Source organism: Patiria miniata, unplaced genomic scaffold, assembly GCF_015706575.1.
Source record: "Patiria miniata isolate m_02_andy unplaced genomic scaffold, ASM1570657v1 HiC_scaffold_9, whole genome shotgun sequence".
In the NCBI taxonomy this organism is placed as follows: domain Eukaryota; kingdom Metazoa; phylum Echinodermata; class Asteroidea; order Valvatida; family Asterinidae; genus Patiria; species Patiria miniata.
The window spans coordinates 17497597-17515509 of NW_024037076.1; the positions used below are offsets into that span (position 1 = coordinate 17497597).

The window sequence follows — 17913 nt, forward strand, 5'->3', positions numbered from 1 at the left end:
GTTATCGGCTCATTTTTTGGCGAGTCATTGTCCATCAAAGAATACCGCTGCTGGTTGCTGTATGATTTTTCCTATTTTGAATTTTCTAATGCAACTAGTACAGACATCACCCTTAAAATCAAGAAAATTGTCCAAAACAATTGAAAGCACTCTTGATGAAACAAGCCAATGTTACTGCCCAAGAGCCACTGTAGACAATGACGACTACCCTTTCATGATGAGGGCACTCCTGTGACTCTTTAAATCGCTAATGGCTTTGTTGGATTATTGCCCGAAACTTGCAGATAATTGTATATTCGCCCATTTATATTCAATGCAACAAATTCGAGCGCTTGACAATTTATCATGAAGGCACGTTGTGAAATGAAAAGGACAATGCGCAATCAAAACGAAAAGCCATTTCAGTTTCTTGCCAATTTCATCAATACTAAAAAAAATCATCTTGAAATTACATTCACTGCAGTTATATTGGCGCAGGATGATAGGATCCGAATTAAAAAACGTTTGTAATCATCCAAAACTCAGGACCCCAAAACATATAGAAATGAATTGATTTAATACCATTTTAACACAATAGTTAAAGTTAAAATTCATTATGCTTTACTTGTAAAAGACTTGTTTTAACGATGTAAAGCAATTTAAAGATGTGGACATGTCATATTTAGGAAAGGAACACTTTTTGGGAACAAAGCAATTATTACGTGACAACGCGCTTCTGTGGTTATACAAGTCGTTACTTATTGAGACATTGAGGCCGGATTTGTTTTCCATAAGAATGTGGACTGTAACTACATTTGTATCATAGAAACACAATTTTTAATGAAAACCAAAATGTTTTTATCAAAAGACCCCCCCCCCCAAAAAAAAAAATCATTTAAATAGCAGACGTGTGGTTTGATGGAGAATGAATGCCGGGACGTTTTGTTTCGTTAACTTTTTTGATCAGAGCACAATGTGTTATTTGTCTTCTAAATTCTCATAAGACTTTTATACAATTAATATGAAATTGCATTCTTGTAACGTTTTGCCTTCATATATTTGTTTTCATATGATATAATTATAAGTATGATTATTCACAAAATATGTTATGATTATATCAAAAAACGTCATGTAAAAATCTTAATATTCACCATATTTTGGGCTAATAGTCTTTGCCGATACATGTTTGATGGGAGAAATAATACGTATGTATTGTAATGCATATTAAGTAACATATTAATAATACTTATATTTTCTTACATTTATGACTTCTAGTGCATGTAACGTAGTACGCTTATACGCAAAAGTAATGTTACTATATGTTCTTCGGACTTTAAATTGGGCAGATTTCATGAATATATTTTCCAGAAGTGACTCACTGAGCAAAATGTACATTTAATCATTAAAATTGTCACATGAAGCGCATATGACACCATCACCAAAAGAGCTCATTCCTGAAGTTCTTACACATCAAATAGGGCGAAATAAAACAAACCAAAATGTCTCTTATGAGAGAGCCTCTCAATTTGGATAACTATTTTTTTGTTTTTTTGCATTACAGTGATGTTAAAAATTTCTACAAAATTGGTGTAAATAAATGAAACTTCACCTCATAATCAAACATCTCGGTTATACTAGTGTACCAAACATTGTGAAATTCTTAGTCCATTATTATAAATATGTGTACATTTTGAAATGATTTTCTCAAAGTCAACTTCAGAGATCTTTACTTGCACAAACCCGTATTTCAATTTGTGCTGTTTTAACAATTTTTGTTCTTTAAACAGAAACCTTTGGAACGTTCAGGATGTTCAAGTTTAAAGTCAAAGTTCCTAAAAGATTGGTGGCCCTACATGTAATTAGCCCATCGTCAAAAGTCTGGCACCCAGCCACACTTGGTGCAAAGTTTTGGGCACGCTCTCATGTGGTGGTCACTCCTACCAGGGCAAGAGGTCTGAGTCTGTTCCACTGCTGCGGGGAGGTTAGTGTGGGTAGCATCACAGAACGGCGGATTCTTGGTGTGCTTGCACATGCAGATGGAGTATACACTCTGAGGTTTCTCTGGAACAATCCACTTGAGAGATTTAAAGCCTGTTCCTTTGTGTGCTCCTGCAAAAACAAAGCAGGGAATATTTAGGCCCACGTGTTCCTGGGAGAAGAGGTGCACCCAACCACGGAGTAATGATTTGAAAAATATACTAATAACAGCCTTAATCTTACTTAATCTACAAGAAAATGTCTTATCGGCAAAACTAAATATGCAAGACGTCAACAGATTTGGTGTTGCAGCTGTTCAGCAATATTTTGTGGATGTGAGGGAAGGGGCCAGTGGAGGAGTTCGAGATTCGTGAACACAGTCAGCAATATTTAGTGGATGTGAGAGGAGGGGGTTGTTAATTATTGTACATGGTCAGCAATAGTTTGTGGAAGTGATGGGAAGTGGGGGACCAGGGTGTAGCGACCGTGGACACTAAGTCAAAGAAAACTGATATTCTTTACGCGTACTTCTATAGTTCTATAATCAATGAAATCTGTTCACTTTATTCCACCAAATATTGGAGTACAAAGGGATCGTTACTCACAGAGTCGTTCACAACATGCACAAAAGTTCACGAAGTTCGGATCGGAAACCTCTTAAAATCACACAGCGACCTGGATCGCACTGAAATGTTCACAAGCATGAGAAAACTCTGGTGGTATCTTTAGAATCCTTTTCAGCTTGAAACTCCTTCAAGTTTGGACGGAATTCAGTTGTACGAGTACGGTAAAAGATAGGTATCAGCTCCACGGAGAAAACGCTAGAATCATGAGGTCGTAAAATCGCCCCATAATACTGTGCGCGACCATGCTTTCTATGCAAATGAAGTGCGGGCAAGGTTAAACTATTCACGGTGGGGCTAAAGGTTAAAGGGTAACAGTTGTAAACATTGATTAACATATAAGGGCGAGATTCTGGAAACTACATTCCGGCCCCAGTCGCACTGATAAAGGGCGATAACAATTCTAGTTTCCAATATCTCAGAACTATTAGTAAAACTCTAAACTACAACAAACTACTTAAACTTATGAACCACTAAATAATTTTGACCGCTAAATGTGACTTGGCCAATTCTGCGTAGTCGAAAGTTCGGATTCTACTGTCCATGCTTTGAAGTTCATACGATCACTGACGTTCAAATATTTTGGAAAATGGTTTGAAACTTAACACAAATCAGAATGAATAAACTGTTCAAGTGATCTGCCGAGATGAAGTCACCAAATCACAGTCCATGTTTCGACGCATGTACAGCTGGTTCCGGTTCTCCTGGTAAGCAAGGTATTGTCACTGTAGTTTTCACTATTCCGGTAAAGTTGACAGATGAGGATTCATCAGACCGTAACCCTGGTTCGGGAGGCAAACAGGTACTACACCTTGCCCAAGGGTGACCTGAGACTATGCAAGGCAGGGGAGTCTATTCCCCTGAGATGTCCACTTGACGGACATCTGCATACCTTCCCTAAGAGTTCAAGTCTTGATGATTACTCGACGTCCTGCTCTAGAAGCAGACACAGCTTGGTAATAGGCCTGACCAAAACTGAAGTCTTGGTCTTCACTTTAACACTGCGTACGTGTCCTCGTTTGTCCATGAATACCTCCTGAACAAGTCCCATTGGCCAGGAGTTTCTCGGGGCGCTGTTATCAACGATGAGCACAACATCACCCTTCTCTATGTTTCTGCTAGGTTGGGACCATTTCTGGCGTTGCTGTAGGGTAGGTAGGTACTCTCTAGTCCACCTCTTCCAGAAGACATCCGCCATGTACTGCATCTGACGCCATCTCCTTCGTGAGTACTGGTCCTCCTGGGAGAAGACTCCAGGTGGTAATGTTGAATCAGGTTTCAGAAGTATCAGGCTGTTCGGCGTGATGACACTCAGGTCATGAGGGTCATCCGATGCTCGTGTCAGGGGCCGGCTGTTAATTACAGCCTCGACCTCACACATGAAGGTGCGCAACTGTTCCTCACTCTGGCACGTCTTCATGTACTGCTCACTCAATATGGCGTGGAGAATTTTACGTATTGTTCTGATTTGCCTCTCCCACACACCTCCATGATGAGAGGCTGCTGGTGTGTTGAACTGCCACTTGATGTCATGCTTCAAGGCAAAATTGTTGATTTCGCCATGGTTCCACTCCTGCATTGCTCGCTGAAGCTCTTTGTCGGCTCCAACAAAGTTGGATCCATTGTCTGAGTGGATTTCTTTCACTTTGCCACGCCTAGCCATGAATCGTCTGAGTGCACTGATGCATGAGCTGGTGTCGAGGGAATCGGCCACCTCAATGTGAATAGCACGGCTAGTAAGGCAGGTGAATACTACACCATATCTCTTTCTGATAACTCGCCCATACTTGATATCGAATGGGCCGAAATAGTCCACTCCAGTATATGTGAATGGTGGGGCATCAGGCCGTACACGGTAAGCTGGCAAATCAGCCATCTTCTGTTTACCGGGTCCAGCTTGGTACTTTCGGCATATGACGCATTGGTGTATTACGCTCCTGACTGCTACACCAGCTTTGAGTATCCAGTACCTTTGTCTGAGTTCCGCTAGGATGTGATTTCTCCCTTGATGTCCGCTTCTCTGGTGGATGTGTCTGATCACCAGAGTGGAAATGTGGTGGTCCTTTGGCAGAATCAGCTGGTGTTTGGCAGCTTCGGGGATTGATGCATGCCGAAGCCTGCCACCAACTGTTAAGAGTCCATCACGCAGCTCTGGGTCTAAGCTAATCAATGGACTTCCTTTATTGATCGGCTTTCTCTGGTGTCCTATTGGGGTAGCTTCCTTTCCAGCAGCCAAAGCGTTGTCTGGATTTTGGCCGCTTGTTTTCACATTTTTGAGTGCCTCAACTTCTCTGGGAAAAGCACATCCTTGAACATACTTCAAGATGGCCTTTTCAGCACACTGCATTTCTTCAACTGTTAGAGGCTTATTCTGCAGGGGCTTCTTGTTACAGTTGGTCTTCCTGTGCTGCAACATGGTCTTTAGGCGTAACCACCATGCTATCGCCCTTTTTAGCTTCGTCCAGTCTGAGTAGTGATGGATCAGCTGGTCTATGGCACTGGTCTCGTTGGATGTCATCACTACATTTACGTTCACTTGGGAAGCACCATCAGCCACTTCGCAGTTGTCATTTTTCTCGTCATCTTCCATCTGAATTTGTTCGGCACCGGGCCAGCTTTCTTCTAGTTGGCTGAGGAAGTTTGGGCCCCCCAGCCACTCCGGTTTGTTGATCAGTTCTTCTGCACTGAGGCCCCGCGAAGCATGGTCAGCAGGGTTCAATTTAGTGGGGACATATCTCCACTGGCTGATATCAGACCCGTCTCTGATCACGGCGATGCGATTCGCTACAAAAACTGGGAATCTGGTGGTCTCATTCATGATGTATTTCAGAACTGTCTGGCTATCTGTCCAGAATACAGTCTGATCAATGTTCACTGTGAGCTCTCTCTTCAAGAGGTCATCTTGACGGACTGCAGAGGTGGCTGCAGTTAGTTCCATCTTGACAATAGTGTGCGTCTTTAGAGGTGCAACTCTGGCTTTGGCACACACAAACTCGCAGTGGGTTTCACGGTTTTCATTCGTCAGGCGCAGGTAGGTTACAGTACCATAACCTTGCTGGCTTGCATCAGTGAAGTGATGCATTTGTACATTGGCCACCTTTCCGAAGTTCACAGGTTTGAAACATCGGTTTAGTTGCACCCTGTTCAGGTTGGGCAAGTCCTTGAGCCAGTTTTCCCATTCTTGTTTTTCCTTTGTAGGGATGGGATCGTCCCACCCTATCTTGTTTCGGCACAACGACTGCAGGATCATCTTCGCCCGTAAGACAAAGGGAGAAGTAGCTCCAAATGGGTCGAATATGGAGCTCATCACTGATAAGATGTTTCTTCGGGTCGGTTTCGGATTCACTTTTTCCTGGCTAAATTGCAGGCGATCATCTTCAATGCACCACTGCACACCCAGGGCACGTTCCACTGGTAGCTCATCAGTTTGGAGATCAAGGTTCCTCACCTCTTTGGCCAGATCTTCTTTGGGTATGGTTGTAAGCAGTTTTCTGCTGTTGCTGGTCCACTTTGTGAGCTTGAAGCCCCCTTCTGCTACTGCTCTTTTCATGTCTTTTGCAAGGCTTATGCCTTCATCTTCAGTTGCCACAGACTTTACGAAGTCATCTACATAGAAGTCATTATGTATGGCTTGTATTACTTCTCTTCTATATTTGTGTTCATTGTCAGTGGCTGTCTTCTTGAGGGCATAGTTGGCACAGCTCGGTGAAGATACTGCACCAAACAAATGCACCAACATTCGGTACACCTCTGGTTCCCTCTGCAGGTCACCTTCCGGCCACCACAAGAAGCGTAGCATATCACAGTCTCCTGGTGTCACCCTCACCTGGTAAAACATCGCTTCGATGTCTGCCATGATAGCCACATTTTCTTGTCTCCATCGAAGAAGAACCCCATACATGTGGTTGGTCATGTCTGGGCCTTGTAGTAGTTGGCTGTTTAGCGATGTTCCCTTGAAGTCTACCGGGCAGTTAAATACCACCCTCAGCTTGTCGGGCTTTCTTGGATGATATACGCCGTGGTGTGGGATATACCATACTCTGCCATCATCTCGCTTTATTTCTGGTAGTGGTACCCTCTCTGCAAAGCCCTTTCTTTCTAGATCTGTCATGAAATCAGTGTATTGTGTCTTCAACCTGTCATCCTTACTGAGTTTCTTGCTCAGTCTTGCAGCAAACATGCCAGCCTGGGATCGGTTGTTTGGCATGCAGACCTTACGGTCACGGAACGGTAACTTCATCTGATAGTGACCATTGGTTTTGACGACAGACTCATCCATGATAGTGATGAATTGTCTATCTTCGACAGACATAGCTTGCTTGTCATCATTCAGGCGCTCGTTGAAATCCATGTTGATGTATCTCTTCAACTGTGTGTTGAGGTGGTCTCTGCTATCATGCACGACTCCATTATCAACTTTGCAAAAGTTGACGCTGACCTCTGGCTGATCTCTCAACTTTCCAGGCAGTCCATACACTAGCCAGCCCAGGGGGCTTCTGATGGCGTAAGGATCGCCAAGGTGGCCAGCTGCTGTCTCTAAAGGTAGTGACGCAGCCGGAACATTGACTCCAATCATCAGGCTGACTTTGGGAATGTCAATGTTTCTTTGGTCTGGGAGCTTGATTTGCTTCAGGTGGCTCCACTCATTCAAGTCTCGCTGGGTTGGGGCTTCTTTCATTGTAACTGGCATACTGTCCTTCATGAAGACTGCTGGGAGATCAATGAAGGTGTCACCGTTGATGCTGCTGAGTTGCAGTTCGTCCAGAATGACTTCAGTGTTGATTAGTTCTTCTGAGTTCATTGTTTTGATGATCAGCTTGGTTTTTCTGGACTTTGTCTTCAATTGTCGGTTTAGCTCTTTGGTGGAAAAGACAGCTCCACATCCATTGTCTATGAATGCATATGTGGTAATGCACTCAGAGCTGGATTTTGCTTTGATCGTCACTGGAACGATTGCCATCAGTGGGTTGGTCTTATCCGTGTTTGTCGCTCCACATGCCTTTGCTTCTACACTCACACAGCCTGTGGTCACCTTTGCAGTTTCTGGTTCTTTCTGTTCATTCTTTGGTGTGGCTGGTTGTCGATCCGGGTCATGCATGCAAGTGACATGCCGCCTTGGACACAGGCTGCACTTTGCCCAGTCTGGGTTTGGGCATGTCTTTTTCATATGCCCCGGGTTTAGGCACCCGAAACACATGCCCCTTTTGTGGCAAAATTCGGATTTCGCCTTTGCGTCCAGTGATGCAAACTTTCTGCAGTCCAGCACACAGTGATTTGTGCCATCCCCACAGTATAGGCATGGTGCTTTGGCTGCTTTGTTGTCCTTTGAAGTATGTTTGGGCGCGTCTCTTCTTTCCTTCACTGTGGCTGCAAAGGCTTTCCTCTGAGTAACTCCTCTACTTTCATGCCGGGTTGATTTGTAGAGTTGTTTTTTCTCTTCCTCATTTCTGCGTTGGTAACCAAGGCCAGCAATTCGTGGGTCATTTTCGTTTCTGGAAATTTGTCCCACGAATCTCTCAAAATCTTCTAATGTAGGCGAGCGCTCTTCAATTTCTCTGAATTTGCCTACTTGTCTGATCCACTGCTGTTGGAGGGCAACAGGCAGTTTTCCGGCCAACAGCTTCAAGAATTCGAAGCCGTCCATGCTGGCCATGTCACGGTTGCTCTGCTTCCCGCTGCAACAGTTGATGAGAAAGATGGAGAATTTCCTCAAGCCTGTCTTGTCTCCTGTTGCAATCTTTCCCCATTGCTCAGCTTTATTCTTGTAAGCCGCCGCCAATATTGGTGGTTGCCCATAGTCACGTTTGAGTAGCTGTTTTGCCCGTTCGTAGGCTTGTGATGGGGTTTCAATCATAGGACACTCTTTAATAAGCTCATGGGCTTCCCCCTTTGTATACTTTAGGAGGAGTTCGAGCCTTCTTGCTGGGTCGTTGGTTTTGCCCTCCACCACATAACCAAAGTTCTTCATGAATGTCATGTAGGAGAGGACATCTGCTCCGCTGAAGGGATCTATTTCCGAAGATGGAAGTGCAGCTTCCCTTTGGCTGTCCACAATTTTGCTGAGAAGCAATGCCATCGGTGCCTCTGGAATTTGACACTCTTTCTTGTCACTTTCTTTTGTCACTGGCTCTTTCATCAGGGTTTTATCTTTATGAAGACTGCCCTCATCCTTAAATGGCATTGGATCCACAGGTTCACAGGATTGCTGTGTGGCAGAGGGTTTCCCCTTTGAGTTCTCACCATAGTCTGGTGCCGGGGCCATCACGGGTCGGGCAGGTTCGGCCATAGATTTGATGGAGAAAACCGGTGCTTCGTGATTCAGCTGGTTTATCACTGCAGGATTACGTCTCGAGGCATCGGATTCAATGGCATGTACAACTTCATCCACAAAGTTTTGGGAACCTTGGGAACATACGTTGGATAATTCTTCGTCATTAAGCATCTTAGTGATAGCTTTTGCTGCCTGCAGCTCAGCATTTATTTCGATAACTTGCTGCTCACTTTCAATCTTGGCTTGCTCTTCTTGGATTTGCTGTCGCCGTCTTAGGCATCTTATTTCTTCTTCTGCTTCTTGCAGTTGGAGCTCTCGCTGAAGAGCGCGTTTACGCTCTTCGAGCTTGTTTTGTTCCTTAAGAGCAGCAGATCTGGCCGCAAGCTTGACTTCTCTCTGCTGATGCTTGTGTAGCAGTATGGAAATTGTTGTCTTTGCTGATGAGGCGTTACTGATGTCAGATCGTCCAGAAACACTTTTGCGAGTCAATGTCTTAGATTTATCTCCGAAGAGTGCCACAGAGATGCTGTCTTCTGGATGAATTTCTTCTGCAAGTTCTGGGTCACATGTCATTTCCATTTGTAATTTTGACGAGACGGGAGGATTTGATCCGGCCCCAGTATCATGTGGTGTGAGCTCTGGCATTGAAGCTGAGCTGGAAGAATCAGCTTTATCTTGTGATTTTTCTTCATTTTGGGTTGACATATTTAGGCAGAGGGGTTGGTTTGCTACACGCTGAAGAACGGCGACCGTTTACAGTATTTAATCGTCCTTGCCCAGTTTCCGGACAAGCGCGAGTCACAGGGAGTCGTTTAGCGTTCGTTTATAAACGTGGCCCAATTTCCGGACAGAGCGGAGCGGCAGGGGATCTTTCCCGATTTCATCGTTACAGTCACAAAATATTCATTTATCTGTATGCTGCTATCTTTTACTGAATGTAGCGACCGTGGACACTAAGTCAAAGAAAACTGATATTCTTTACGCGTACTTCTATAGTTCTATAATCAATGAAATCTGTTCACTTTATTCCACCAAATATTGGAGTACAAAGGGATCGTTACTCACAGAGTCGTTCACAACATGCACAAAAGTTCACGAAGTTCGGATCGGAAACCTCTTAAAATCACACAGCGACCTGGATCGCACTGAAATGTTCACAAGCATGAGAAAACTCTGGTGGTATCTTTAGAATCCTTTTCAGCTTGAAACTCCTTCAAGTTTGGACGGAATTCAGTTGTACGAGTACGGTAAAAGATAGGTATCAGCTCCACGGAGAAAACGCTAGAATCATGAGGTCGTAAAATCGCCCCATAATACTGTGCGCGACCATGCTTTCTATGCAAATGAAGTGCGGGCAAGGTTAAACTATTCACGGTGGGGCTAAAGGTTAAAGGGTAACAGTTGTAAACATTGATTAACATATAAGGGCGAGATTCTGGAAACTACACAGGGGAGGGGTGAGTACATGTAGTTTTTGTACATGGTTAGCAATATTTTCTGGATGTTAGCAGAAGGGGGACAAGGGAGGGGTTGGTAACAGTTGTACATTTTCAGCAATATTTTGTGGATGTGAGGGGAGGGGGACCAGGGGAGGGGTTAGTAATTTTCTTACTGGGTTAGAAATATTTTGTGGATGTTTGGGAGGGGGTCAGTGGAGAGCTTGGTTTGGTGGATGGGGGGGGGGGGGGGGGGAGGGGGGAGGGGTGGGAAGAGGGGTTGGAAGGGGGCCATGGGAGGGGTTAGTAATTCTTGTACATGTTCAGCAATATTTTTTGATGTGAGCAAGGACGTGAAGGGGGTGGGAGGGATACTGATGGGGAGGATATATACCCCCCCCCCCCACACACACACACACACACACACACCCTAGAAGTGGGGTACTTCCTTTGTTCTCGTGTACTAAAATTGTGCAATTGTCACACTAATTTCAAAATGCTCTTATTATAACCAGAATTAATTTCCTGGGCTGAAATTCGGACTTAATATCCCTTTTCTTAAAATGTTCTATCTGCGACGGACCAACCCATAGTTTTTGAGTAAAATCCATATACATGTATCTATTTCGTGAAAAACTTGAGGGGTACCAAAATGGTACCCCGCAAGTCGGTGGGCATTCCTTTTGGGGTACCTCCCATTGTTCTGGTACCCAATAAGGCAGTGTTTATTACGTTCAACCCGGCACACTTTTTTATTTACATTAAGGGCCATCGAATAATCTCCCCAGAAAAACAATTTTTCTGAGAAACCAAGAAATGCCAATTTTAAGATTATGCTGTAATTTTCCGCTATTACATACATTAACTCAGAAAATCGGAAAATATACAGTATAAAAGCTTTAAAGCACCATTTTGTGGTTAGGTTATGTAGGTTAAGCATGGATCATGGTCCGTGGGTTAAGGGACGTAAGCATGCAAGATTGCACATGAAATACAAGAATGTACCATGAAACAGTGCACCCTACACTGCACCCTACTGTCATGTGTTGGGCAACATAACATGGAGAACACGGCCTCATTTTGTTAAAATCATCATAATATTGTGAAATGTAAAATACATGAAGTCCTGTATACATGTGTATCCATGGATTTCTTCTTATCAAGGGTCATGATAGGCTACCCTAGTTAGGTCAATAGACCAATCAAAAAATGTCAACACAACCAAGGGCATAATACATGTAATTTCACTAAAAATGGAAATACGAAGTGTTTACGTATGACTCTCACAGATCTGACATCAGATACACAGGGTTTAAACTCTTTTGTTCCCAAAGAGTGAAATTAGATAGAGACAACAAGATTTAGATCGACAATCAATTGAATTTTAACAAAGAAAAAGTCTGAAAAAAAAGAATCATTCAAGAAAAACTTGAATTGTTTTTTTAATGACTGAGTTTCACTCTAAATGGTTTTATCCTTTATTGCATCAGGCAGATGGAGCTACTTTTCACTCAAAATAGTGTGAATGTTCACTCTTTGGGAATAACAGAAGACATGGAAGAGGTGATTTTTTTGTGGGACTTGCAAAGTAAAAACAAAAAATGGAACATTAATGTAATGAAATGTGAATCGCACCATCACACCACGGTTGCGTCTTACTCAATCCACACGTGCACCACTTCATCTTCTTGCCTGGTTCAAGATCTCGCACATTGGCCGGGCCATACTGTAGGAACCAAAAAGGGAAAAACAAAATAACTCAGGGAAATTCGAAAACAGAAATCGTTCAAACAAAAATTATCACGCTGTACTTTTACACTGATTACATATATGTGGCTTGTACACGTAATATCAGAAAATAATGTCTTTGTTGCCAAGCTTCAATATATTCAGTTTTGACAAATTTAAATACTGGTACTTTACCCTGATACATGTACATGATACAAATCTTGCTAATTAAACATTACCAATAGGCCTCAAGTGGATAAATGGCAGTCGACTATCTGGTTCTCTGACTTGACAATATTTGACATGCATGAATAAAAAAAATGTTTTGTTCTCGGAAACAGATAATCAACAAAATGGTTCTCGGACTTAATTTCCCTTTAAGAAATTATCTAGGCTAAAGCCATAGATCACCAAGAAAAAGTACAAAAATCTGTATCAACAAAAATATTATTTGATAAACATAAAAGGAAAATAAAATGCAATTTTATTATCTCCGAAGCGTGGGAGTCCCAACATTTTTTCCAATTGCGCTTCATGTACCTCTGTAGTATGGAGGAAGTCCAGTAATTAACCCTTACCCTACTAGACCCTCCAACGCATGCCAATATGTGCCTCAAGAAAATCTCCTATGTTTTTTGCATGGCCCTCCAATATCTGCCATGTCATTTCAAGGGTAACTGGACAGGCACTCCAATACATGCCACAGAGAACAATGAGAGTCCTCTGATAACAAAGTGAGTGCCCCCAGCTGGTCAGTATCAGGCACCCTCCAGGGCCTCCAACTCCTGCCAATTGGAGCCTTCACTGCTACATCAAAGTATCCTCCAATAAACTGCAGCTGGAGGGCATTGGCATAACCAACTGACATGCAGTAAACTACCCTCAGAGAGTAAGGGTTAAGACAAATCCATGGGGCTATTACTACCACCCCAGGTTTCCTTTCAGCTGTAAACTATAGTTAAACTACAGTATTTTCACCAATTCATCTCAATAGCCCGAGCCCAATGTGTATTGCCTTTTTAACATTCAGATATGGTCTGGCTATACTAGGGTCCAAGATGAATGCAGACATGGTGGTTCAAAATAATCAATACAATCCAACCATTTGCCAACCAAAACATCAGATTTCACCGTCAAAACAGATACGTCACCTGAGATACAAGTAGAGGTCGATGACTGAGATCAGGGTACTAAGGTTTACTTATGATGTGGATGAAAAGTGAAATTTACTGTGTAGGCCAAGTAAAAAAACATGTTTAGCGTCCTGCCTTTTTGAAAAAAAGAAGGAGGCCCTTTTTTCCCCTCCAAAATGGCTGCCCGACTGGGCTATTTTTCAAGATGGCCGCCAGCTTTTTTTTTTAATTGGCCGTCACTTGGACTTGAAATGACATGTACCAGCTTTATATGGGCTAGATGCAACAGACAAAGAGGCCAAGTTGATGTCACTGTTTAATATTTATCATTTTTTTTCCAGTAAAACTAGAACAGCGAAGCCGCCATGGCTCGCTGTCCAAGGCAGGAAGGGAGGCTGAAGGTAGGGTTGGGGATGAGCATGATGGAAGGGGATCAGGATTCTTGTTGATGTGCCTAGGTGTAGGGGTCAGTTTTTAAATGTCAACATAAAAAGTCAACAGATTACCTAATAAATACATGTGTATGTAGGTTAACCGTCACTGTATTATTATGGGGGAGTTTTCCATTGTTAGGGTAAATAGGACCCAGTTGTGGATTTTTGCAGCCCCAACAGTGTCTTCTGCTCCCCATACTTGTATTACCATGGGAAAAATCTTGTGTAGTCGCCACAAATGCAGAACAAGAATGGGTATACATGTACATGTAGACACAGCACCATCACCACCTCCCCCAAACCTTACCCCATCCAAAAACCTTACCCCATCCCAAACCCGCCCCCTCCCCCTCCCAACCCCCTACCCACACCCATTCCATCCTCCCCTAACCATCCCCACCCTATCACCTACACATCCCAACCCCACCCAAACTCCAATCCCTATCTCCTTCCCCCTCCCCTGACCCGTACCCTCCCCTACCCCAACCCCCTACACCCACCTACCCTATCTTCCCTTATCTGTCCTTACCCACCCTACACATCCCCACCCTAACCCTTACTCGAATTCCAATATCCCCCACCTGACCCCGTGCAACCCCTACTCTGATCCCTATATACTGCCCCCTCCCCTTATCCAACCCCTACAACCCATCCCTACACATCCCCAACCCAACCCCTACTCCGATCCTATATCCCGCCCCCTGCCCAACCCCCTCCTAACCCAACCCCTACATCCATGCCCATCCTCTCCCTACCTGTCTCTCCCTACCTGTCCCACCCCACCCCTACAAATCCCCACCCCACCCAAACCCAGTATTCCAACCCCTCTCCCCACCCCACCACACCCCAACCCACCCCGCCCCACCCATCCTAGCTCCCCTTCTCATCCTACTCACACAAACCCTAACTCCAACCCCTATCCCCCAACCCACCCCACCCCACCCTCCCCTACCCCATCCCTACTCCAACCCCATAAACTAAAAGATCAAACCAGAAGATCATGCACATCCCCAAAAATGCATAGTGTACATGTACATGTTATACCGATATACACACATACATGTTATACCAGTATACATGTACATGTAACAATTAAAAACTTTTCCTTGAATTAAAGTTCCTCAATAAAATCATAAAATTTACTGCAATGATATGAACCTAACTGAAGTTATAGGCCTAGAGATGATACATGACAACTGCATTTAGTTTTTTTACCCAAGTTAACTAAAACCAAAAACTTCAACATTTTTATCTGAACGCGGACGGCCGGCCGTCCGTCCCCAGCCAGACGGAATTGTGGGGTGATAGCATTGTGTTCCCATTATCCCTTTTTCTAAAGATTCCCTTCTGGGGTGATGTTTTTCTATTGTGAAAAAAAGTGGGGTGATGTGTCCTGAAAGGAACATCACCCCACAAGGGTGGTATGGTCAGAACGGCCAGACGGGCGCCCGGACAGACGGACGGAAATTGGTATTACATACATGTAGGCTCGCATCTGCTTCGCAGCTCACCAAAAATAGGGGAAAAAAGGAGGCGGCCTCCAAAAAAGAAGCGGGCAGGGACGATAAACATAATAGTTTTTTTATTTGGCCTCAATTCCAAGGTCTCCTTTAATAGCCCATGTTGTCGTCGCTGTGATATCATTCAAATTTGAAGATTGTAATTTATCTTTGATATAACTCACGTCATGCGTGGTGCACGCGTGTGTATCTATAAAGGCCTCTACATGTATGTTCCCAAGTCAAGGTACTCTACTTGACCTTGTCGCTCTCCATATATCTTATGTCATGTCATGACAACGCGCGTTCTTGCATGTTGCCTGGCTTCACGTATGCAGGCGACTGTTTCCTGAAAATGGATGTCTGTGGTCAATGTACTCGATGTCTGAAAACACACGGTGGTGAGTAAAATCTCAGAATTTTTCCACAAAACTTCTGTCGGAAGGTCCCAATGTCATTGTTCCTAACTTTTCAAGAGTTATGGATCAACCAGGGTAACTTATTGGGTGGATTTGTGTTTCAGAAAGTGGATCAATTTGGATTTTCAAAGCCTATAGCCCACACACCATCCGAAAAATGATAGTGTCTTCTGTAGAATTCTAAAAGTTGGCTACGGAGACTTCAGAATTAAACGTTAGATTTGACTTTTCATACAGATTAGTAAACCTTAGTACCTCCATCTTAGTCATCGATCTCTACTTTTGTATAAAGTGGTATATCTAGTAATTTTGCGGCCATTTTGAGGGTGGAATCTGATGGTTTTGGTTGGCAAATGGTTGGGTTGTTGACTGAAACCCTATGACTGCAACTTTGACCCTACTATCGCCACACCATGTCCGAATGTTAAAAGGCAATACGATACGTTGGGTCCAATTTACTCGGACTACCAACTCCAAAAGTGGCCACGGCAAAGCCAAAGACGACAAAAATAGGCCTACCTGGAAAAAATGTTGCAAACTGTAGCCACTTTTTAATTGGTTTTTTTTATAGAGTATTGCAACGTGACGTTACTTTTCTCTTCAAATCATATCAATGCAGGTCAGATAATGCAAAAATGTTGAAAAACATGAATCTGGGACTAAGAAATTTTGTTAGGAAATACATGAAACTTTGAAACTAAAATTTTCTTGACTCTCCATAGGCTTTGTAGACAACTGCTGAAGTGTCGTCTGGATCACTATATTCTTGCCAGTTTTTCTTCATATCAAACAATGTCAAAAGTATCATCTCATTAAAACTGATTAAAGCACGGTCAGTCATTGCAAATGTGTTTTAAAAAGACACGAATCCGGGACTGAAAAACATTTCCGAATTTGTTCTAAGGAAATAAAGAAAATTGTCTTGACTCTCCATAGACTTTGTACACAATCACGGAAGTGGCGTCAGGTTGCAGCATTGTTCCGGCGTCTTTGAAACTACATTCTTTCCAAATACCAAAATCACAGCAGAGACTTGACAAAACATACATAAGCTCCTACCACTACTGGTTAATATTAACCAGTAGTGGTAGGGGCTTGGGCTAGTCCGAAAATTTGGGACTCTCAATACTGTGTATGAGAGTCCCAATGCAAAACAAGAAAATAGACTGGCACCTAAAACAACCAGTCCAACACAACTTCAGTATTGTATCAATCAACCATGCCAAAAGAATTTAAGAAACATGTGGCATGAAGCGGGAACTAGTCTCAATTTACTACACATTTCTCCATAGTCAAGCCACCAGACTATTGACACCGAATGAAGAGGTCAGTCTTTTCAAATAGTTGGACCATGGTTGGACATGTACCAGTCTAGTATTTAGCCCCATTTTGAAATCAGTTGACTTCCCTCTCATGTGTAAAATATTGAAGAAATGTCTCCTTTAAAAATTGAATTTGGTCTGCAAACTTGGTTGGTGAAATACTGAGGACATTTTCTTTGCCCCAGTAGAATTTTTGGAGAAACTTGCTGGCTAAACTGTGAGTAAAGTGGGCCTGATTTAGTTTTGCACATTTCAGAGCACTCCTTCATCATAGTTCTAGGAGTAGCCTATGTATAAATAGGCCTACATTGTATTTTGTAAAGAGTCTCTGCCGTGATTTTGGTAACGTGGTCAAAACGGAATTACGTACGTTTGCTAGTCGATCCTGTGGACAGAACAATTACAATTAACATGTATGTAGAATGGGGCTACAGCAGACAATATACCTGAGACACCGCAGGACAAAGCTTTTCTTTCGCTTGGTCAGAAACAGCCATCTCTTGACTCAAACCGTGTCCAGTATTCAGTAAGCCAGCAAATTCAGGCCCGATGGTCAGTTGTGCAGACGTGTGCTCAACGAACATCGGCTGTGTCGGCGATTGTTGATTGAAAGGGCGCCCCCAATTGTTTATTTTACTTTTAGTCAACGCCTCCGTTCGAATTCTAGGTAATTTATCATTACCTATTATAAAGACATCTCGCTGCAGCTGTTTAAAATATAGTCCATCATTTGTAATTTGTGCATTTTGTTCGTTTGAAGCAACAAAAGCCGGTGCTCAAAATCTAAAGAAGGGTACTGAACAACTCACCTGATAAAGTTTCAGCTCAGCTTCAGCTGTATATTCTGAGAAAAACAGCATTCTAGGATCTCAATTTCAAATCAGAAGTTGCTGAATCATGTTTTGAATTGCGCCTGAATTCAGCGTCCAAGACATGTTCTCGCTGAGCCGAATGCAGCTACGTACGCGATGTCGCGCACTGATGTGACGAATTATAGCAACCGGGCAGGCGCAATCTAGAACCAATATTTGGGGGGGGGGGGGGGGGGGGGGCACGGTAGATGCAGACATTTTTTTCAGGGAGGCGTGCTGA

At 43.2% G+C, this 17913-nt stretch overlaps 1 protein-coding gene across 1 annotated transcript; it reads right to left on the reverse strand.

Annotated features, from left to right (window-relative positions):
- Positions 1-537: 537 nt before the first annotated feature.
- Positions 538-17475, reverse strand: LOC119720489. Its single transcript, XM_038190173.1, has 3 exons — positions 17268-17475; positions 11946-12012; positions 538-2088 (listed from the first exon to the last, which is right to left on the reverse strand). Exons 1-3 carry the CDS (start codon positions 17403-17405, stop codon positions 1850-1852), a joined length of 444 nt encoding a protein of 147 aa, XP_038046101.1. The 5' UTR covers positions 17406-17475; the 3' UTR covers positions 538-1849.
- Positions 17476-17913: the final 438 nt, after the last annotated feature.

What these genes read in the sequence shown, in the direction of transcription:
- LOC119720489 (XM_038190173.1), bottom strand. Translation starts at nt 17,405, where the DNA reads ATGTTCGTTGAGCACACGTCTGCACAACTGACCATCGGGCCTGAATTT. An exon ending in TTTGTCCTGCGGTGTCTCAG is followed by an intron (nt 12,013 to 17,267) that starts GTATATTGTCTG and finishes TGGTTCCTACAG; the next exon opens with TATGGCCCGGCCAATGTGCG. An exon ending in GTGGTGCACGTGTGGATTGA is followed by an intron (nt 2,089 to 11,945) that starts GTAAGACGCAAC and finishes TTGTTTTTGCAG; the next exon opens with GAGCACACAAAGGAACAGGC.